The sequence below is a fragment of the Oncorhynchus mykiss genome, chromosome 23 (assembly GCF_057628025.1).
Source record: "Oncorhynchus mykiss isolate SJ-2025 chromosome 23, ASM5762802v1, whole genome shotgun sequence".
Taxonomy (NCBI): Eukaryota; Metazoa; Chordata; class Actinopteri; order Salmoniformes; family Salmonidae; genus Oncorhynchus; species Oncorhynchus mykiss.
In genome coordinates, this window is record NC_143044.1 from 34,198,704 (window position 1) to 34,222,435 (window position 23,732).

Consider the following 23,732-nt stretch of genomic DNA (forward strand, 5'->3'; position numbering starts at 1 on the left):
GGCTACGTCCCAAATGGCACCCTATTCCCCCTATAGTGCCTAACTTTTGACCAGCTTTGGTCAAACAGTGCACTATATAGGGAGAAATTTAGGTCGCAGCCTGGGTCTGATGCTGGTGTTTTGGGGATATTTTTGGAGTTGGGAATGAAGATGGATGATTGGCGAGCGGGCCGTGTGATTTATGGGCTGTGTCTGTTCAGGTCCCTTTTGTGATTTATGGGCTGTGTCTGTGCAGGTCCTTGGTTGCTAACCTGGCAGCAGCAAACTGCTACAACAAGGAGAAACACCTGGATCTGGATGGCAACTGGGAGCTGGTTGAGAAAGCCAAGGTCTATTATATAGCGGTAAGTGACAAAAAAAGTGATTAAAATCACTCTACATTCAAATGACTCTAGTCTCCACATTCAACGTGCACGCATGAGCGCACACATCACATTTGAGTCATTTAGCAGACACTCTTATCCAGAGCGACTTACAGTTACGCTCTTAAGATAGCTAGCTGGGACAACCCCATATGTTAAGATAGCTAGCTGGGACAACCCCATATGTTAAGATAGCTAGGTGGGACAACCCAATATGTTAAGATAGCTAGCTGGGACAACCCCATATGTTAAGATAGCTAGGTGGGACAACCCCATATGTTAAGATAGCTAGGTGGGACAACCCCATATGTTAAGATAGCTAGGTGGGACAAACCCTTATGTTAAGATAGCTAGCTGGGACAACCCCATATGTCATAGTAAATACATTTTTCCTCAAAGCTATCAGCAAAGTCAGTGCTAGTAAGGGGGCAAAAATAATAATTTAAGATATTCTTTGAAGAGGTAGGGTAGGTTCGGTTGACCTAGCTTCAGGGGGAAGCTGGTTCCACCACTTGGGTGCCAGGACAGAGAAGAGCTTGGACTGGGCTGAGAGGGAGCTGCCCTCCCGTAGGGCCAAGAGACCAGAGGTGGCAGAATGGAGTACTCGGGTTGGGGTTTGAACTTAGCCTGAAAGTAGGAAGGGCAGTTCCTCTTGCTGCTCCGTAGGCAAGTACCATGATCTTGCAGTGGATACGAGCTTCAACTGGAAGCCAGTGGAGTGTGGGGAGGAGCGGGGTGACATGGGAGAACTTGAGAAGGTAGAACCCCCATTGGCTGCAGGGTTTTGGATAAGTTGCTAGGGTTTGATGGCACAAGCTGGGTGCCCAGCCAACAGCGAGATCAAGTTTCAACGTCACATGCACAAATACAGTGAAAGTCTTTTCTTGCAAGCTCTGAACCCAACAATGCAATAATCAATAACAATGTAATACTAAAAATAACAAGGTAAAACAAAAACACATGAGAAAATAAATAAGAAAACGATATAGTAAGTAAGCATACTATATACAGGGTCAGTTCCACTACCATATTTACAATGCAAGAGTCATTTTAAATAGAGTTGCAGTAGTCCAGACGGGCGATGACAAATGCCTGGATTAGGACCTATGTTGCGTCCTGTGTGAGGTAGTCATACTCTACGGATGTTGTATGGCATGAACCTGTAGGAACAAGTCACTGCTTTGATGTTTGCCAAGAACGACAGGGTTTTTGTTGTCCAGGGTCACTCCAAGGTTCTTTGCACTCTGTGAGGGGCCCACCATGGAGTTGTCAACTGAGAGGCCATCCCCGGGAGGAAGAGCAGCTCTGTCTTGTCATGGTTGAGCTTGAGGTGGTGGGCTGACATTCAAGATGAGATATCTACCAGGCACGCAGAGATGCATGTCACCACCTGGATGTCAGAAGGGGGTAACGAGAACAGTAGTTGAGTATCATCTGCATAGCAATGATAGGAGCGACCGTGTGAGGATATGACGGAGCCGAGTGACTTGGTGCATAGAGAGAAGAGGAGAGGGCCTAGAACCGAGCCTTGGGGGACATAAGTAGTGAGAGTACGTGCGCAAACACAGATCCTCTCCAATTCACCTGGTAGGAGCGGCCTGCCAGGTAGGATGCAATCCAAGCGTGTGCAGAGCCTGAGGTACCAGCCCTTGGTGGGTGGAGAGGAGGATCTGATGGTTCACTGTGTTGAAGGCAATGGATATATCTAGGAGAATGAGAACAGAGGAGAGGGAGTCCGCTTTGGAAGTGTGGAGAGCCTCCATGACACAGAGAAGAGCAGTCTTGGTTGAGTGACCCATCTTGAAGCCTGGTTAGTTCAAGAAGATTGTTATGAGGAAGATGGCGAGAGAGTTGGTCAGAGACAGAACATTTAAGTGTTTTGGAAAGAAACGAAAAATGGGATACAAATTTATAGTTTTTGATGTCTGAGGTGTCAAGTTTTGGTTTCTCAAGGAGGGGAGCAACTCTGAGCATTTTGAAGTCAGAGGGGATGCAGCCAGTTGTCAGGGATGACCAGATGCTCTTGGACTATGAGCGAAAAACATAGTCAGGTAAAGAGAGAGCAGCTGGGGTAGCAGTGTTCTCTGGTGTGATACATGTCTCTCAGGGCCAGAAAGTGTAAGGGTGACTGAAGGGCAGCATAAGTTGAGATGAACTCTGCGTTGGTGACCGCAGATCTGCGGTTCCAAACACTGCCGGAGACCAGAAATTCCATATGGGTTTTGTGCGCAGGGTACACTAAATTAGAAGTGTTGCAGCCAAGGGGTGGGGAGCGAACAGGTATAGAAAACACGCACATAGTTGACAAAGCTACAAAAGAGAAAAATTAGATCTGAAAATAACTAGGTAATACTTAAGTGAGAGAGTGGTGTGGCGCCTTCCTCTCATAACAGAACCTTCTTTGTTTCGGCAACACGACTGTCGCTGGGAAAACAGGGGAGACTGAAGTACTAACTCTAATTGCTGATTGCCTAGCAGAGGTGAAGAGCACACCTCCCTGTACTAATTGCTGATTGCCTAGGAGAGGTGAAACCACTCCCCCTTCAATACAGCCACTGATTACGAAAACAACAACAGTCCCAAATTGCCCTGCCAGTTAATCCTGGTTGAGGTGTCAACAATCATCTGCATGTTATGAGCAGTCAGCAGTTCACACACCAAGTAGGCTACTGGGAAGACAGGCAGCACTTAAAGTAGATGGCCCTAGCTAGCAAAAAGACAGTACTAGACAACAGATAAAGGCAAAAAATGATACGTATCACTCCTGGAGAGATCACGAATCCTCTAGCTATAGAATGAAACACACACACACACACACACACACACACACACACACACACACACACACACACACACACACACTTTCTCCCATTGCCAGAAGAGAACAAAACGTTAAGAGGGCCTTTGTAGAAAGGAAACAAACCCCTTGGCGTTCCACAGTCATTGTCAAAGTGTTCATTTGTCTTCTTTTGTTGAGGCAGATGAGCTTACAGTAGCTCACCTATTCAAATAATATCACTCAAGGCTTCCTATTCTCCTTGTGCATCTGTGTGTGACGGTTTAAAGTCAATGTGAAGTTGTTGTGCATGTTACGTGTTCATTCCATCGATATTGTAGCCAACAGGTGCTGCAGAAGTATGACGATTGATTATCCCAGTTTATACCCCCCCCCCCCCACACACACACACACACACTAAAGTAATGTCTTGACTTACTAGAGGTAGGCGGGGTAGAATGGCCAGCGGCGCTCGTGTTTCCCTTTTTAGGATTAGATTTAATTCCAGTGGATGAACTTCCTCTCTGATCTCACATCTAGATGATAGCCCTAAAATCACCCTGCATTCCATGTCTTTAAACAGTCCATTATCTACATAAATCAACTTTATAGCCTGACCCGCACCTTCTCTTGTTTTACTGTTATTTTGTTCCAAATTCACCCCAGGCCCCAACTCCACATTGCCATGCCACTATTAACGGTGTGATGCCGTTAACTTGAGAATATTGTGGTCGAATGAACTATACAAGTTTCTTTGTAATTACTTCACTCAGTCAAAAAACAGAAACCGAAGGAATAGTAAACTACATCACACTGTCAAAGTGTAATTTCACTCTGTCATTCAGAGATTGTGTGATCTTATTTTAGGCTCTGATTAGCATTAGCAAACACAGCACATCCGCTGCAAATTGGCAGATATATATTTTTGTGCCACATCCGACAGTTCCGACAGTGTCAAGCAGGGAAACTCTTCCCTCTGCAGAATTGGAGAGAAAGAAGGTCCACCCTCTGCCATTTGGGACTCCCTCAGTTGCTGCTGAGAATCTCAACACGACGGAATCGGAATACGGCATCTCGGAATCCCTCTCGGGCCTCTTTGTCAAAACATGGGATCGTTCTCTTTGTTAGAGTCCAATTGGCACTTCCAAAGGACTTATCCACATCCACAGCCATTGGCACCTAATGCTGTGTGTCTGTGTTCCAAATGGCACCCTGTTCCCTATATAGTGCACTCTTTTTGACCATAACCCTAACCAATGAACAGCATCAGAACACAATGCTGCCACCATGTATTAATGTGCTTTGTTGATTTCCATCAAATGACTGACTCTGTCCTGTGTTGGTATGCACAGTCTGATTACGCTCTAATCTGTCAATCAGATTATTGAGCTGTCTTTACGAATGCTTTCCTGATTGACTTCCACCCTAGTTAGGTGACGGCTCCAGCCTGGCCCTTACTTTCTTCCTGAACTGTTTGTGTGTGTGTGTGTGTGGACGTGTTTAACTATACTTGTGGGGACCAGATTGTTATAATTGTTTGACCAACAGAGGACATTGTGTTGGTCCCCACAAGGTCAAATGCTATTTGTAGGGGGTTTAAGGTTAAGGGTAGAATTAGTGTTAGTTAGAGTTACAAGCTAGGGTTAGTTTTAGGGTTTGGGTTAGGAGCTAGGTTTAGGGTTAAGGTTAGGGTTAAGGAAAATAAGATTTTGAATCGGACTGAATTGTGTGTCCCCACAAGGTTAGTCATACAAGACTGTGTGTGTGTGTGTGTGTGTGTGTGTGTGTGTGTGTGTGTGTGTGTGTGTGTGTGTGTGTGTGTGTGTGTGTGTGTGTGTGTGTGTGTGTGTGTTAAAGAGGTGATTGATGATTCTTGGCAGAGGTTCTCAAGGTGCCTGCTACTATGTGGTGTGATTGGATGAAAACATAATTATTAGAGGGCTCCTAAAGCCAATCTGGCTCCTACACCAGCCCATACAGCAGCAGGGCCACACACACACACACACACACACACACACACACACACACACACACACACACACACACACACCACACAGAGAGAGAAAGAAACACATGCACACACAGTGGCAGACGCTGAGCAGGGAAGGAGGGAATGAGAGAAGGGGGGAAGGGGGGGGTGTGTGGGAGTGACTGCCATTCCTCACAAAGAGAGAGCCTGTGTTGAACTCCAGCCAGATGTTTGGTGGCAGACTTTCTGTTGCTAGGAAAGCTGCGTCCTTGGGCATATCACTGCACAAAAAGCAATAACAAAAGCAGAGGGAAAGAAGAGCTGGATAAACGGATGGAAGGGAATGGATGAGAAGGGGATGTCTTTTTCATGTTTTGAATATCAATGGTGACGTGGCAGCGAACTGTGTTGCTTTTGACAGTTATTGTTGTTTTTACCAAAGCTAGTGTTCCAGCATCAAAAATGGAGGCATGCTGTATTGTGTGGGTGGGAAGGAGATGAAGCGCTCTAGATGATTGACTGTAATTTAAGGGGGTGGGGGGGTGTTCCTCCCCCATGCCCCCCTTCCCTTTATGGATATTCTCTCTCTCTCTCTGTCTCTCTCTCTCTCTTTCTCTCTCTCTCTCTCCCTCTCTCTCTCTCTCTCTCTCTCTCTCTCTTTCTCTCTCTCTCTCTCTCATACTCACTCACTCACTCACACTATACACACACATCTGCAGCACAGCATACCACGGTCTTGTTTTTGTTACCATTGAGGGGTGTACCCTGTAATGTGAACTCCACTTCTTCACACATCTTCCAGGATGCCACATTGAATTAACCTATGCTTTTACTTCCTTTAGCCAATAAAACACACACACACATAATAAAGAGCCCTGGTCTAAAACCATTTACACCCAGGAAACCAACTCTATTTTCTCATTAAGCTTGATCCAAATAAAACCAGAGCGTTGTAATTGCGAAATGAAAAAGAGACGTGTGTGTGAAACAACTGACTATGAAAAGGCCTGTTAATGACTTGGTGCAGATGGTCAGAAACAACCCCAGGATACAAGAAACGCTTTCACCATGCCAACCAGTCTGATCGGGAGAACTCACTGCCCAATGAGAAATTAGCTAGGTCATGCTCCCTCTCACAGACATGGAACCCTTCCATCCCAGACAGCTCCCTAACCCAGCCAACACCTTCCCCTATGGTAGCCACACCCAGGCAGATTTGGGTTCAGATAGTATGAAATCTTTTAAATATGTTTGTTTGAACCTTTCTGAAAAGCCAGTTGGATGGGGTTTACACATTTTAGACTATTCTATTGGTTTCCATTGTGCCATGTGAGTTCAATGAAGCACACCTAGAGTATTTGAAGGATTTTAAATACCATTTAAACCCATGTCTGAAACCAGGTTATTGAGCCTGCTTAAGCAGCCCTGCAACCTGAAATATTGCCACACTCCGTTAACATGAGCACATTGCAGATAAATAGCAGATAGATAGCAGATAGATAGCAGATAGATAGCGTTCAATGGCAGCTGTGTCTCTTTGCCCTGACTGCAGAGGGGAAGCTGAGATGAGCTACAGTCACTGAAGCATCATGTCTATGCAAGCAAATAGAAAGGGACGGAAGGGAGGAGGGATGGAGAGGATGAGGGAGGGGGAGAGCAAAAAATAAAATAATGCGCAACACTAGCTGCTGGCACCACAAGCAGGCACGTCAGCCTGCTACACCCCAGAGTGGCGCATGCACACACACACACTCACACACACCTGCTCTGCCCCGCCAGCCCCTGCAATTTTCTGCCAAAAAGCGAAGGGAGCGGCTCCCCACACCACTAACTGACACCTTATCAGCCAACCAACGACTTATTAGCACAGAGGTGACTGCGGCTAACGCTCCGCTCTGTCCTCTGCCCTTTCCTCTCCCATCTGTCCTCTCCTTTCCTTCTCTGTCCTCTCCTTTCCTCCTCTGTCCTCTCCTTTCCTCCTCTGTCCTGTCCTCTGCTCCTCTGTCCTCTCCTCCTCTGTCCTCTCCTCGTCCTCTGCTTACAGGACACGCCACACTGTCCTCACCCTGACCTTGAGCCACGGAGGGAGGAAGAGTCTCCTCCCCTTTCCCTCTTCCCTGCCACTGTCCTTCCCCATAGCCAGTGAGGGGTCACGAGGCTGAACGCAGGCAGGGGATGAAGGGAAAGGGGAAAGAGGGGAAAAACTGGCAGCTTCCCCCTTTGTCTGCAGGCGATCGGTTACAGTGTTGCTTCCCAGTGAAATGTAATCTCCACTGCATTTACATGCCAAGTTTGACTTCTGGCAAGCCATATTAAATAGATTTGTAAATGCATTTCATCTTGATTAGGATCCATCCTCGAGGGATCAAAATGTTTTCCTTGCCTGTTTTTTTTGTCACCTGATGTTAAGCAGTGATGTGCAAATCTGCCTAGTGTTCATTCAACAGACTTTTTTTAGGATATGATGGCGGTTTTAGGGGACAAAGGATGTTTCTAGCCAAGTCCTGTCTGTCCATCAACGACCGGTCAGCAGTGCTACCTACAGTATTCTGTCAGTGTCTCAGGCAAGAGAAAAGACATCATTACTCTGACACAAGACCTCTAGAGAGTGAGTCTGTGACCCAAATGGCAACCTATTCCTTATATAGTGGACGACTTTGGGCCAGGGCCCTCAGGTCAAAAGTAGTGCAGTAAATAGAGAATAGGGTGCAATTTGGGTCGCACTCTCACTCTCTAGAGGTCTTGTGTCACATTAATGATGTCTCTTCTCTTTATTACACAGCCATGTCTTTTGTGTGGAACAATGTAATTTCACATCTTTGTTTTGCTAATCAGATGGCATTTTATAATTGCCAACACTCATCTGATGAAAATGAATTCATAACTGTTCAATTACATCACCTTACTGGATCCTATTTATTTGTTATTGGTTTATTTATTTTTTCGTTCTTGCTTCCAATTATAGGATTTCAATCAGAGTTAATCAAGTGATAAGGGGTGTCCCGTTTAGTGTCTGTAGTCTTTTATAATTGCCAACAACTATATCTAGATTATTCCCTTGTATGTTAAATTGCTGTCACTATATTATTCCCTTATATTTTAATTATAAGGCCGGGTGGGTAGCCAACTAGATGTGCACTAGCATGCACACTAGGGCAACCGTAGCTATCTGTAGAGGTGCACCTGTCTAATTGAGTGGTAATGAGCTGTCTGCAGGGCAGGCTGGTGATTGGCTGATGAGCTGTCTAATTGAGCAGGGCAGACAGGTGATTGGCTCTCGGTGGGACTGCCAAGCCTGGCCTGCTGTAGTGGTCCGGAGGCCGGGTTATAGGGCTGGGGTTTGGGCTGGGCCTGAGGCCGGGTTATAGGGCTGGGACCATGGGGTTTGGGCTGGGCCTGAGGCCGGGTTATAGGGCTGGTACCATGGGGTTTGGGCTGGGCCTGAGGCCGGGTTATAGGGCTGGGACCATGGGGTTTGGGCTGGGCCTGAGGCCGGGTTATAGGGCTGGGACCATGGGGTTTGGGCTGGACCTGAGGCCGGGTTATAGGGCTGGGACCATTGGGTTTGGGCTGGGCCTGAGGCCGGGTTATAGGGCTGGGACCATGGGGTTTGGGCTGTACCTGAGGCCGGGTTATAGGGCTGGGGCCAAGTTATAGGGCTGGGGCCATGGGGTTTGGGCTGGCCCTGAGGCCAGGTTATAGGGCTGGGGCCATGGGGTTTGGGCCGGGCAAGAGGCCAAGTTATAGGGCTGGGGCCATGGGGTTTTGGCTGGGCCTGAGGCCAAGTTATAGGGCTGGGGCCATGGGGTTTGGGCTGGGCCTGAGGCCGGGTTATAGGGCTGGGGCCATGGGGTTTGGGCTGGGCCTGAGGCCGGGTTATAGGGCTGGGGGTTTGGGCTGGGCCTGAGGCCAGGTTATAGGGCTGGGGCCATGGGGTTTGGGCTGGGCCTGAGGCCAGGTTATAGGGCTGGGGCCATGGGGTTTGGGCTGGGCCTGAGACTCCAGGTGCTATTGTTATGGAGGAAAGGAAAACCACTACGGCATAGTTCACACTCGCTGCTGCTGTTAAACCTACATATTATCCATTTTGAAATGGTTTTGCTCTGTATATTCTATAGAACATTTTTGTATGTTAAGTAAACACTCTCTTTGAGCTGGAAGCTGGTGGTGATCTGACTCTACTGTAGTAGTAGTAGTAGACTTCTAATTTGAACAACATTACAACAGGACAATAATTGCTTTAATCCACTGTATCTTGAGTAATTGCCTCGGGCGCCCAGTATTTGGCTGGTTGGCAGTCTTCCAGTCTGGACTCTATATTACTCCACCAATATGTTGTAACTTTCTCCTTTTACACCCACGTTACCTTGTAAAAACAGGTTTTATTTTTAAGCCAGGGAAAACACCAGGGCCTTTCAACCCCATAGTACTGTCGACATCTGCACAGTACTGGAAAGAGAAAAACTGTAAAAAAAATAAATTAATAATAATAATCTGCTAGACCTGGCCTGTGTCCCAACAGGCACTCTATTCCCTATGTAGTGCACTACTTTTAACCAGGGCCCACAGGGTTTGACAGTACAAGCTTTTTTGTTTTGCCTGGCTGCCAGTTCCTGATCTTCTAAGAAAATAATTTGAGGAGTGGCCTCTGATGAAAATGAATTCATAACTGTTCAATTACATTACCTTACTGGATCCTATTTATTAGTTAATGGTTTATTTGTTTTTTCATTTTTGCTTCCAATTATAGGATTTCAATCAGAGACAATCAAGTGATAAGGGGTGTCCCGTTTAGTGTCTGTAGTCTTTTATAATTGCCAACAACCATATCTAGATTACTCCTTGTATGTTAATTATGAGGCTGGAAGGGTAGCCGACTAGATGTGCGCACACACACACACACACACACACGCGCACACACACTGGGGCAGCCGTAGCTGTCTGTGGAGCTGCACCTGTCTAATTGAGACATAATGAGCTGTCTGCAGGGCAGTCTAGTGATTGGCTGATGAGTTGTCTAATTGAACAGGGCAGACAGGTGATTGGCGCTCAGTGGGACTGCCATGCCTAGACTCTAGAGTCTAGACAAGTGTTTATAGGCTGGAACCTGGCCTTTAGGGAGATTATCCAATTCCACTCTAGTCTAAGGCTGGGCCATGGGGTTTGGGCTGGCTCGTGGGGCTGAGCCTGGGGCCATGGGATTTGGGCTAGGGTCGTGAGGTTTGGGCTGGGTCGTGGGGTTTGGGCTGGGCCTGGGGCCGGGTTATAGTTATAGTTACTATAGGCCTGAAGTGTGAGAGGAATGGGAGATGGAGGAATCCAGCAGTGCTGAGGCAGAGGGCTCATAGTGAGGACGTCTGGCTACTATTCTGAACTTTGTGTGGTGAGCTTTCTGGCACCCAGAGCTGCTGAGGCATCACCCAAGTGGTGATACACAGAGTGGAGGAGAAGGTGGAGAAGTCCAGGCGCTATTAGACTCCAGTGGCTATAAGACTCCAGTGGCTGTAAGACTCCAGGTGCTATAAGACTCCAGGCGCTAAAAGACTCCAGTTGCTGTAAGACTACAGGCGCTATAAGACTCCAGTGGCTTTAAGACTCCAGTGGCTATAAGACTCCAGTGGCTGTAAGACTCCAGGCACTATAAGACTGCAGGCGCTATAAGACTCCAGGCACTATAAGACTCCAGGCACTATAAGACTCCAGTGGCTATAAGACTCCAGTGACTAGAAGACTCCAGTGGCTAGAAGACTCCAGTGGCTGTAAGACTCCTGTGGCTAGAAGACTCCAGTGGCTAGAAGACTCCAGTGGCTATAAGACTCCAGTGGCTATAAGACTCCAGGCGCTATAAGACTCCAGTGGCTGTAAGACTCCAGGCGCTATAGGACTCCAGTGGCTATAAGACTCCAGGCACTATAAGACTCCAGTGGCTATAAGACTCCAGTGGCTGTAAGACTCCAGGCGCTATAAGACTCCAGTGGCTGTAAGACTCCAGGTGCTATAAGACTCCAGGCGCTATAAGACTCCAGTTGCTGTAAGACTACAGGCGCTATAAGACTCCAGTGGCTTTAAGACTCCAGTGGCTATAAGACTCCAGTGGCTGTAAGACTCCAGGCACTATAAGACTGCAGGCGCTATAAGACTCCAGGCACTATAAGACTCCAGGCACTATAAGACTCCAGTGGCTATAAGACTCCAGTGGCTATAAGACTCCAGTGGCTGTAAGACTCCAGGCACTATAAGACTCCAGGCGCTATAAGACTCCAGTGACTGTAAGACTCCAGTGGCTATAAGACTCCAGGCTCTATAAGACTCCAGGCGCTATACGACTCCAGTGGTTATAAGACTCCAGGCGCTATAAGACTCCAGTGGCTATAAGACTCCAGTGGCTGTAAGACTCCAGGCACTATAAGACTCCAGTGGCTATAAGACTCCAGTGGCTGTAAGACTCCAGGCGCTATAAGACTCCAGGCGCTATAAGACTCCAGTGGCTGTAAGACTCCAGGCACTATAAGACTCCAGTGGCTATAAGACTCCAGTGGCTGTAAGACTCCAGTGGCTATAAGACTCCAGTGGCTATAAGACTCCAGGTGCTGTAAGACTCCAGTGGCTGTAAGACTCCAGTGGCTGTAAGACTTCAGACACTATAAGACTCCAGTGGCTATAAGACTCCAGTGTCTGTAAGACTCCAGGCACTATAAGACTCCAGGCGCTATAAGACTCCAGTGGCTGTAAGACTCCAGTGGCTATAAGACTCCAGTGGCTATAAGACTCCAGTGGCTATAAGACTCCAGGTGCTGTAAGACTCTAGTGGCTTGCCCTCCACAAGATCATCAGCAGACTCCATCAACGTCATCTACCATTCTCTGTCAATCTCCATCCACTCAAGCATCAACTGACCCTCTCCATCTTTGGAGGATGCAGCTTTCAAAGACTTGGCCTCTATTGGTTGACCTGTCATGATATATTGTTTGTTTGTTTTTTGCTCTGGAAGTGCTTTCAGATTCTATGAAAGCGCTTTAGAAGTTGAATGAATTATTATTATTTGGGATGCATCTTTTTCTATGAGTGAAGTGCACTGGACAATACCAAGGAATACCAAGGAATACCCTGGTTTAATTATATTCTAACTGGTGTACTTTGTTCCGATGTATGTTTATCAAAGCAGTGTATTATTGCATTCAGGAGGAAAATAATTACTACTGTAGAACTGGCATTCCAATTCAAATCAATGAGTGGTAATTGTATTTATATGGAGAAAGCTCTACATGTTGAATTAAAGCTAGAATTCTTAGTTGCTACATACATTTTTTGACTTATAAATTAATGATATATATCCATTGATTCTTGAAGATTATAACTTATAAATGTCTCATGAGCTTAGTTCAACTGTCACACTCCATGAGAACCCAAAATATACGTTTGTTTTAATCTGTTTTTAAACAAAGTAATTGTAAACAAACACTGTATAGCCTCAAAACTATCATGTTGATGTCATGGATGGTCAGTCCTTGCATCCATAGCTCTATGATTTTGAGAGTGGTTACATTTCTTTTTACCAAAAACAAGGCGGTTTGACTGTTTTGTTATTGTTTAAATTAATGATTCTAGCTTTAAAGTACTCCTCATTAAAGTGTTCTCTCTCCTACGGTATGTTCCTCGTATCAATAACAGTAATTATTTGTTGAGTAATATTCAATGTTTTTGTGACAGAATAGAAAATGAGTAGGCCTAGTCCGAGTGAAGCCATGAAATCTGTCTGATGGCCGTGTGTTGATCTGATCACAAGGGAGGCAGAGGTCCTGTTTTACTGGCTAAATAACTTGGATTCAAATTTATTTAAAATATATATTTATTTACCCTTTATTTACCCTTTTTAACGAGGCAAGTCAGTTAAAAACAAATTCTTATTTACAATGACGGCCTACCCTGGCCAAACCCGGACGATACTGGGCCAATTGTGCACCACCCTATGGGACTCCCAATCACGGCCGGTTGTGATACAGCCTTGATTCAAACCAGGGACTGTAGTGACGCCTCTAGCACTGAGATACAGTGCCTTAGACCGCTGCGCCACTCGGGATCCCAAGGCGCTGTGTGTGTGCGCCTCCCAGGCTTACATATCGACTACAGCTAAGTGTCACTTTTTTTTTTTCATAAAACATGATGTCAAAAAATATCTCCCCCAATATATCCTGTTCTTTCCACCACAAACCCATCCTAACTTCTGGGGTCAGTCTGACAGTTTTTAACCATTTGATGATGGCTGTTGTGTTTCTGCTCTGCAGATGCTGGACATAGTTCAGTGGAGAAGTGTTTCCTTCTGCAGCCTTTCATTTTGCCTTTTATGTCTCTGTAATTTGTTTATTGCATTTCATCCCCATGCGAGTTTGGCAGTGGTCCATTCTAAACGGCCTGTTTCTCTCTCTCTCTCTCTCTCTCTCTCTCTCTCTCTCTCTCTCTCTCTCTCTCTGTCTATCTCTCTCTCTCTCTCTCTCTCTCTCTCTGTCTCTCTCTCTCTCTCTCTCTCTCTGTCTCTCTCTCTCTGTCTCTCTGTGTGTGTCTCTTTGTCTGTCTCTCTCACTCTCTGTGTCTTGTCTGTTTCTTTCTGTCTCTCTCTGTCTCTCTTTCATGGACAGACTACAGTACGTCAACAGCAACGGGATGCGTGACATAATGAGCAGCAGTAGTTCCAGTGCTTGGGTTTTTTGTCACTGGTTATTTGGACAAATCACTATTTCCTTGGTTTTAGCATCTTTCACATTTCGGAAGGGGAGGGGACATTTGGCCCATAGACTTGCCCTTAACTTGCAAAGAGAAATGGTGGAGCTCTTAATTACAGTTCCAATCTCTTTCTCTTAACACATAAGGACCCAGAACTTAATCGAGCATCTAACCAATTACGCAATACTTTAGTTCTGGGTTAACCAAGATGACTCTCTTAATTCTCTCTCCATCTCTCTGTCCTTCTGTCTCTCTGTCCCTCTCTCTCCATCACTGTCTGTCTGTCTCGCTCTCTCTCTGTCTCTCTTTCTCTCTCTGTCTCGACTTCTGAAAATATTTTCATACTGTGTAATAATTTTATAATTTCTTATAATCAAACAGCATTTTTGACAAAGGACAAACTGGGACAAACTTATCTATGGAGCGCTATTCTACCCTAGTTGTTCATAAGGAACTCAGTGTATTATTTGTACACACAGTATGTGTGTCCTAAATAGCACCCTATTCCCTATATAATGCACGGCTTTTGACCAGGGCCCATATAGTGCACTACTTTTGGTCCAACGCAGTGCACTTTAAGTGGGAACAGGGTGTCATTTGGGATGCACGCAGTTAGGGAAGTGTATATTTTACTCGTTCTCTCTTTCTCGCTCGTTCTCGCTCTCTGACGCTCATTCTCTCTCTCGCTCGTTCTCTCTCTTTTGCTCTTGTTCTCGCTCTCTTGTTCTCGTTCTCTCGCTCTCTCGCTCTCTTGTTCTCTCTTGTTCTCTCTCTCTCTCTTGTTCTCTCTCTTGTTCTCTCGTTCTCTCTCACTCGCTCCTGTTCTCTCTCTCTCTCTTGTTCTCTCTCTCTCTCTCTCTCTCTCTCTCTCTCTCTCTCTCTCTCTCTCTCTCTCCTGTTCTCTCCTGTTCTCTCTCTCCTGTTCTCTCTTGGATCTGTGGCAAGTGTAATTTTCAGCAGCACATTACATCTCTTATACCAGTTCTCTTTTCCCTCCCTCCATCCCACTCTCTCTTACCAAGCTGCATAAAAAGTTGGCTGGTGCATTGTAAGCATGCACAGTATTTTTTCCGGTGATCAGAACTTGTGCCGGGGGCCCCGGGGCTTGCCTGCCTGGTGCTTGGCGTGGCCCCTGAGGGCAGAAGGGAACAGAGGAAAGGCAGCCAGTGCATCTGCAGACACATCCTCCCTCTCTCCCTCCATCCTGCTCCAATGAGACAGATAGCTGGGTCTCGGTGGACCGTGGAGGTCTCAGCCACTTTGATTAGCATGCCCATCTTTATTGGCCGGCTTGAATGTCATGCTCAGTGTATGCCCAGTGTCTAATGCCCTTATTGGCCGATAGGGAGATTTGGGTCCGGTCCCTGCAATTACTGATAGGGTCGATGTGTGCTCCAATCTAGGGACAAAGCCAGAGCAAAGCGAGCCGGAGCACAGGGCCGTTAAGTGCCAAATGATTGTCCTCAGCAAATAAAAAGCAGACATCTTCTTTTTGATGTTATATGTTTGCGTGCCTCTATTTCAAACGGCTGTGGCGCAGGCAGAAATCACTTTTGAAAGCAATTTTGCTTCAACATAACAAGGGAGGACCAATCAAAACAATAACTGTGGTTCATTTTGACAAAGCCCTTGGCTCGCAATTGTCAGAAGATGTAAGCTGACTCATCCATACAAGAAGGCCATGCATCCCTGGGAGCGAGGAGAGAGGCCAGAGTGAAGCTATGATGATGAATCTTCTCTTCTCTCTGCTTGGTGTTATTTTCCCTCTCTCCTCTCAAATGATGCCTCATGGATTAATTACATTGCAACACCACTAGTAGATAGTTTAATAAAGAACAATCTGCATTACTGCATGTATCTCTAAGGATTGCTTTTACAGCACAAGGCCTTGCTCCTATCCTGGAGAATTATAATGAATTTATTATTATTTTCTATCAGAAACAAATCCGCTGCCAACCAACTGACTGGAGAATAACAGACCTCTCCTCCATTCCTCTGAGTCCTAATTGGATTGTTTATCTTCAGCAGCAGACTTGCTGTGTTTATTTGTTTGGACTCTGGGCTGCCTGGCATCTACACTACACGCGCGCACACACACACACACACACACACACACAAACACACAGCAACACTGCTCCTCTCCTCCCCCTCTCCTCAGTGTGATTACTCACCTTGGGAGGATGCTAGCAGGATCAAGGTTGATGTTAGGCGGCATAGACATTAGGCTGTCATTCTCTGTGCTTATGTGACATCATTTGCCAAGACATATTTGTTACAGGAAAAATAAAAAAGGGATTGATTTAAGGACAGACTGCTCATGTAAGAGGACGAGTTGTGTACAAGAGAGGGGCGAGGGAGCGGCAGACAGAGAATTATTTCATCACTCAGAGGTTGTGTCTGAGATCTAAACAAACTGGCAAGGCAAGATTAATTCTCAGGCTTTATGTATAAGATATATGTTCCTACAACATGTCAGCTTTAAAAAGGTAAATCAGGAAACCTTACTTCCTCACAAGGATAAACATAGTTTAGAACACACACACACACTCCATCACATGCACACACACTCCATCTCACACACACACTCCATCTTCAGTGTCTTATCTCCTCAGCTGAAAATTATTGTTTTCCTTTGAAGTACATTTTGGGAAGTCACATTTCCTGTGTAAAGCGCCTATTAGAATTCCTCTGACCACATCAGAAGAGATTCCATCACCATCTGTAGAGTAAAGTGGACTAGACTCTCTGTGATTGCCTCCCAAATGGCACCCTATTCCCTACATAGTGCACTACTTTTGACCAAAACCCTATGGGCCCTAATCAAAAGTAGTGCACTATATAGGGACGCATACTCTGTTAGCTACATCCTGAATGTACCAGGATTACACATCGAACACTTGACACCCTGCTACAGTAATATTAGCTATGGGAGAGGAGTGGCTCCATCCTAAATGGCACCCTATCCCCTATATAGTGCACTACTTTTGACCAGGGCCTTTCGCGCTCTGTAGTACCCAAAGTAGTGCACTACATAGGGAATAGGGTGCGATTTGGCATGTAACCATTGACTCCATCCCAGCCTGCTGGAAGAGGCATAACAGGATTAATGCAATGTGATCCTGTGGAAATAATGCCCTTTATTGAGCGGCTTTGACACTGCTGAGGCTAATGATGACATTGAATTGAGACAGAATAACTAATGACGGATCATCCCTGTGCATCCCAAATGGCACCCTTTTTCCTATATAGTGTACTATTTTTACCCATAGGGTTCTGGTCAAAAGTAGTGCACTATGTAGGGAATAGGGCGCCATTTGGGATGCAGTACCTGTGTCATGCAGACAGTTAGGAGAGAGGCAGGAGAATGGAGGAATAGTCACTATTTGCATTCGGCTCTGTGAAACTGCATTGATTTCAGCATAAAGGCGTTTAGCTGTTTTTCCTCTATAGGGGGACATCTGAAGGAAACTGAGTTATCTATCATTTAGGTGTTCGTACTAATGACACTCAACAGTCAAAACGACATACTCTACCATTCATCGTCATGCCTGTATTATATGATAGGATTTAGTGTTGAGCTTTTTTACTGAGTTTTCAATCAACATACACCTTAGCCAAATACATTTAAACTCAGTTTATTACAATTCTTGACATTTAATCCTAGTAAAAATTCCCTGTCTTAGGTCAGTTAGGATCACCACTTTATTTTAAGAATGTGAAATGTCAGAATAATAGTAGAGAGAATTATTTATTTCAGCTTTTATTTCTTTCATCACATTCCCAGTGGGTCAGAAGTTCACATACACTAAATTAGAATTTGGTAGCATTGTCATTAAATTGTTTAACTTGGGTCAAACGTTTCAGGTAGCCTTCCACAAGCTTCCCAAAATAAGTTGGGTGAATTTTGGCCCATTCCTCCTGGTGTAACTGAGTCAGGTTTGTAGGCCTCCTTGCTCGCACACGCTTTTTCAGTTCTGCCCACACATTTTCTATAGGATTGAGGTCAGGGCTTTGTGATGGCCACTCCAGTACCTTGACTTTGTTGTCCTTAAGCCATTTTGCCACAACTTTGGAAGTATGCTTGGTGTCATTGTCCATTTGGAAGACCCATTTGCGACCAAGCTTCAACTTCCTGACTGATGTCTTGAGATGTTGCTTCAATATAGCCACATAATTTCCCTTCCTCATGATGCCATCTATGTTGTGAAGTGCACCAGTCCCTCCTGCAGCAAAGCACCCCCACAACATGATGCTGCCACCCCGTGCTTCACGGTTGGGATGGTGTTATTTGGCTTGCAATCCTCCCCCTTTTTCCTCCAAACATAACGATGGTCATTATGGCCAAACAGTTCTATTTTTGTTTCATCAGACCAGAGGACATTTCTCCAAAAAGTATGATCTTTGTCCCCATGTGCAGTTGCAAACTGTAGTCTGGCTTTTTTATGGCGGTTTTGGAGCAGTGGCTTCTTCCTTGCTGAGCGGCCTTTCAGGTTATGTCGATATAGGACTCATTTTACTGTGGATATAGATTATTTTGTACCCGTTTCCTCCAGCATCTTCGCAAGGTCCTTTGCTGTTGTTCCGGGATTGATTTGCACTTTTCGCACCAAAGTGCGTTCATCTCTAGGAGACAGAACGCGTCTCCTTCCTGAGCAGTATGACGGCTGCGTGGTCCCATGGTGTTTATACTTGCGTACAGATGAACGTGGTACCTTCAGGCGTTTGGAAATTGCAAGGATAAACCAGACTTGTGGAGGTCTACACTTTTTTTTGGGCTGATTTCTTTTGATTTTTCCCATTATGTCGGGTACTGAGTTTGAAGGTAGGCCTTGAAATACATCCACAGGTACACCTCCAATTGACTCAAATGATGTCAATTAGCCTATCTGAAGCTTCTAAATCCATGAAATCCTTTTCTGTAATTTTCCAATCTTTTTAAAGGTACAGTCAAATTTGTGTATGTAAACTTCTGACCCAATGGAAATGTGATACAGTGAATTATAAGTGAAATAATCTGTCTGTAAACAATTGTTGGAAAAATTACTTGTGTCATGCCGACTTGCCAAAACTATAGTTTGTTAATTAACAAGATATTTCTGGAGTTGTTGAAAACGAGTTTTAATGACTCCAACCTAAGTGTATGTAAACTTCCGACTTCAACTGTACCTACATAGGGACTTCATAATCCATACATAACATTCATAAGCAGTGCCTGTACTGAAGTCAAAATAACATTATCTTATCAGTCATTGTCACCTATATGACAAGATTACTGTACGATAAGATTTCACATTTGGGTCACAGAAGAAAGTGCAATATGTCTGAGGTAAGAACCTGATATCAGGTCAGCATAGTACCTCTCGCTCTCTCTGCCTGCCTGCCTGTCAGTCTAATAGACAGACCGCGGTGGTATTTTGTGGCTGGGTCTGGTGTCTTTGATGGTGTTGATGACAAACCTACATCACAATTATACCAGTCAGAGCTATTAATGAGAGAGAGAAAAAGTCTCCGACATTTCTCTTTGACTGAACATAATTGTTGTGAAAAGTAGCTTTTTAGCCACAGGAATCCTTATTGTGAAGTGCTTGAAAATGGTCTTGATACATGTTATTTAGCTCTTTTTTTTCTCCACTCTCCATGCCACTCTTGGACCTGAATGGTGCTATGCTGCTGGGGTTGTGTGGGCAATGAGGCAGGCAGGCTGAGGTAGCGTTCCAAATGCAACCTTATTCCCTATGTAGTGCACTACTTTTGAACAGAGCACTATCGGCCCTTGTAAAAAAAGTAGTACACTCTATAGGGAATATTCTGTCATTTGGGACACAAAAGATAGATGGAGCAGCATAATTAATATGAAAAGCAGCTTTTTATTCTGTATTTCTGTATTTTATACACAGGACTGAACTCTGGGCTTGATTCATGTTATTCAGGTTAAAACAAATCATTTTGCTATACATTTTTCTCTCTCTCCCTGTTAGCCACTCTTAGCCCTGAATGCCATTATGCTTCTGGTGCTTGATGTGCAGGGAAGGAGGGAGAGAGGCAGGCTGAGAAAGCTGAGCTGTGACTGGGGAAGTAAACCATAAACCTCAAAACCAGTCGATGGTGATAGCTTTGACATCATCCACATATTCCAGTGGAAAACTCCCAACGGCTCATGAAGCCGGAAGTATTTGAATTTGAAGTGCTCCATATTGCTGAATGGGGCTGAGTGGCACCAAAAAATCACTAAGGATTGTGGTAAAAGTGTCCGTAACCAGCAAAGGATCATGGTCAACATAGTCATTTTCATCCTGCCTGAGAGAGTCAACCTGGAGCCTCTTCGCAGGCTGCTGGCCTATGTGACGACAAATGTAGTAGTCAGAATGGATCTATTAAATGAAATATCTCAATTTGTTGCGAACTTTAAAATACTTCACTGGGGGTATTTCACTTGATCATCATAAGCACATTTTAGAGGGCAAAGTGTCTGTTAAAAAAATATGTGTTTGGCCGTTCTGTAATTTGCACAGGCTTTCTAGGGCAGACCAGGGCTTTTGGCACCGCTAGGTTGCTACGTGGTAGCCGACCAGCAGAGCTTGTGACTTCATGCTCCAGACCGGACACTGGGGGCCTGAAGTAAACAGGATATGTCCCTGCATGGGGTCTCTCTCTGTGGTGGTGGTAAAGGGGCCTACTTCTATGCAGAGGGAATCTAAATGGAGCAAAAATGATTGTAATTCACTGGAGGCCAGGAAAGGGAAGGGAAACGACTCATTGAACCCAGCATAACAGGACTTTATTAGAGAAAGGTTTGGGGGAGTTAAACAACTATAATCAGAAATCTATCACCAATTTTGTAAGATGTTTCATTTTGTATGGGGAATTATGACACTGTCTGTGGGATACTGGGTTTTTGTCCCAAATGGCACCCTCTTCCCTACATAGTGAGCCCTATTGGCCCTGGTCAAATAACCTATTACAGGTGTGTTCAGTACACATCAATGCATTCAATCAAATCAAATGTATTTATAAAGACCTTTTTACATCAGCAGTTGTCATAAAGTGCTTATACAGAAACCCACCTAGCAAGCAATACATATGTTTAAGCATGTTTGCTTGGAAAAACTCCCTAGAAAGGCAGAGGGAGGGGGAGGATCGAAACAGCAGGTTCGGGACAAGGTAGTAGTTCCGGTGAACAGGTCAGGGTTCCATAGTTGCAGGCAGAACAGCAGAAACTGGATCAGCAGATGGGATGGGGACTGCAAGGAGTCGTCAGGCCAGGTACTCCTGAGGCATGGTCCTATGGTTCAGATCCTTCAGGAGGAGAAAGGGGGAAGGGAGAATTAGAGGGAGCATACCTAAACTCACACAGGACATCAGATAAGACTGAAGAATTACACCAGAGAGGACAGACTGATCCTAGCCCCCCGCCACATAGACTATAGCAGCATAGATACTGGAGACAACACCGCACTAGCCCGAGGGGGCACAACACCGGACAGGAAGATCACATCAGTGACTCAACCCACTCAAGTCGAGTATAGCAAAAAAAAACTGGCACAAAGTGATGCACCCCTTCTAGGGACGGCATGGGAGAGCGCGAGCAAGCCAGTGACTCAACCTCCATAACAGGGTCAGCGGCAGAGCATCATAGTGGAGAGAGTGGAGCCAGGCAGAGACAGCAAGGGGAGTTTGTCAATCCAGACGCACTTATCCAGAGTGGCTTACAGTTGTGCATATACAGTGGGGCAAAAAAAGTATTTAGTCAGCCACCAATTGTGCAAATTCTCCCACTTAAAAAGATGAGCGAGGCCTGTAATTTTCATCATAGGTACACTTCAACTATTACAGACAAAATGAGAAACAAAATCCAGAAAATCACATTGTTGGATTTTTAATGAATTTATTTGCAAATTATGGTGGAAAATAAGTATTTGGTCACCTACAAACAAGCAAGATTTCTGGCTCTCACAGACCTGTAACTTCTTCTTTAAGAGGCTCCTCTGTCCTCCACTCGTTACCTGTATTAATGGCACCTGTTTGAACTTGCTATCAGTATAAAAGACAGCTGTCCACAACCTCAAACAGTCACACTCCAAACTCCACTATGGCCAAGACCAAAGAGCTGTCAAAGGACACCAGAAACAAAATTGTAGACCTGCACCAGGCTGGAAAGACTGAATCTGCAATAGGTAAGCAGCTTGGTTTGAAGAAATCAACTGTGGGAGCAATTATTAGGAAATGAAAGACATACAAGACCACTGATAATCTCCCTTGATCTGGGGCTCCATGCAAGATCTCACCCCGTTGGGTCAAAATGATCACAAGAACAGTGAGCAAAAATCGCAGAACCACACGGGGGGACCTAGTGAATGACCTGCAGAGAGCTGGGACCAAAGTAACAAAGCCTACCATCAGTAACACACTACGCCGCAAGGGACTCAAATCCTGCAGTGCCAGACGTGTCCCCCTGCTTAAGCCAGTACATGTCCAGGCCTGTCTGAAGTTTGCTAGAGAGCATTTGGATGATCCAGAAGAAGATTGGGAGAATGTCAGATGAAACCAAAATAGACCTTTTTGGTAAAAACTCAACTCGTCGTGTTTGGAGGACAAAGAATGCTGAGTTGCATCCAAAGAACACCATACCTACTGTGAAGCATGGGGGTGGAAACATCATGCTTTGGGGCTGTGTTTCTGCAAAGTGAAATAAAAAATAAAACACTTTTTTTTTTAAAGTCCATGTAATACTTTGTAGGTTAGCAGTAAAACCTTGAAATCAGCCCCAGCCTTAACAGGAAGCCAGTGTAGATAGGCTACAGTAGCACTGGAATAATTTGATCAAATGTTTTGGTTCTAGGCAAGATTCTAGTAGCTGTATTTAGGTCTAGTTTATTATCTGGATAGCCGGAGAGTAGAGTGTTGCAATAGTCTAATCTTGAAGTTTCTGATTTTTGCAATGTTACGAAGATGGAAAAAAAGCTGCTCTTAGAATATTTTTGATATGTTTGTTGAGAGATCAGGGTCCAGAGTTACGCTGAGGTCCTTCACAGTTTTATTTGAGATGACTATACAACCATCTATATTCAATGTCAGATCCAACAGCAGATCTCTCTGTTTCTAGGGACCTAGAACTAGCATCTTTGTTTTGGCTTGAGTTTAAAAGTAAAACATTTGCAGCCATCCACTTCCTTATGTCTAAAACACAGGATTCCAGGGTAGGCTATTGTGGGGCTTCACCATCGGAAGTTAACATTGTTTCCCAATGACATCACCAAGAGGTAGCATATATAGTGAAAACAATAGTGGTTCTAGAACACAACTTTGAGGAACACCGAAACTTACCATAGATTTGTCAGAGGACATACCATCCACAGAGTCAAAACTGATATCTTGCCGACAGATAAGATCTGAACCCGGCAATAACTTGTCCACATAGACCAATTTAAGATTTCCAATCTCCAAAAGAATGTGGTGATCGATGGTGTCGAAAGCAGCACTAAGGAGCACGAGGACAGGCACAGAGCCTTGGTCTGACGCCATTAAAAAGTAATTTAGCACCTTCACGAGTGTTTTCTCAGTACTACAGTATGATGGGGTCATATGCATTATTTGTCTTCAGGAAGGCAGTGAGTTGCTGATTAACAGCTTTTCATTTATTCGTTTTTTTTGAGGAATGGAAAATTCGATATAGGCCGAATCTAGAAATAAAACCCACTTTTAGTGAGTTTGGTATGGGGAGATGTTTATCATGTTCAACATAGGAGGGCCAAGCACAGGAAGTACCTTTTTCAGTAGTTTAGTTGGAATAGGGTCCAGTAGAAAGCTAGAAGGTTTAGACGCCATTACTATTTTTGTGAATGTTGAGAGATGCCATATTAAAAAACTTGAGTGTCTCCATTGATCCGAGGTCCTGGTAGTTCTG

General features: G+C 44.9%; 1 protein-coding gene across 4 annotated transcripts in view; it reads left to right on the forward strand.

Annotated features, from left to right (window-relative positions):
- Positions 1 to 23,732, forward strand: part of adkb (adenosine kinase b) — a 292,724-nt gene that overhangs the window by 121,280 nt on the left and 147,712 nt on the right. For all 4 annotated transcript variants that reach the window (XM_021581103.3, XM_090217351.1, XM_021581102.3 and 1 more), the window contains one exon: positions 236 to 344. In XM_021581103.3, coding sequence (XP_021436778.3) covers positions 236 to 344 — 109 coding nt within the window. The remainder of the gene's footprint in view (positions 1 to 235; positions 345 to 23,732) is intronic.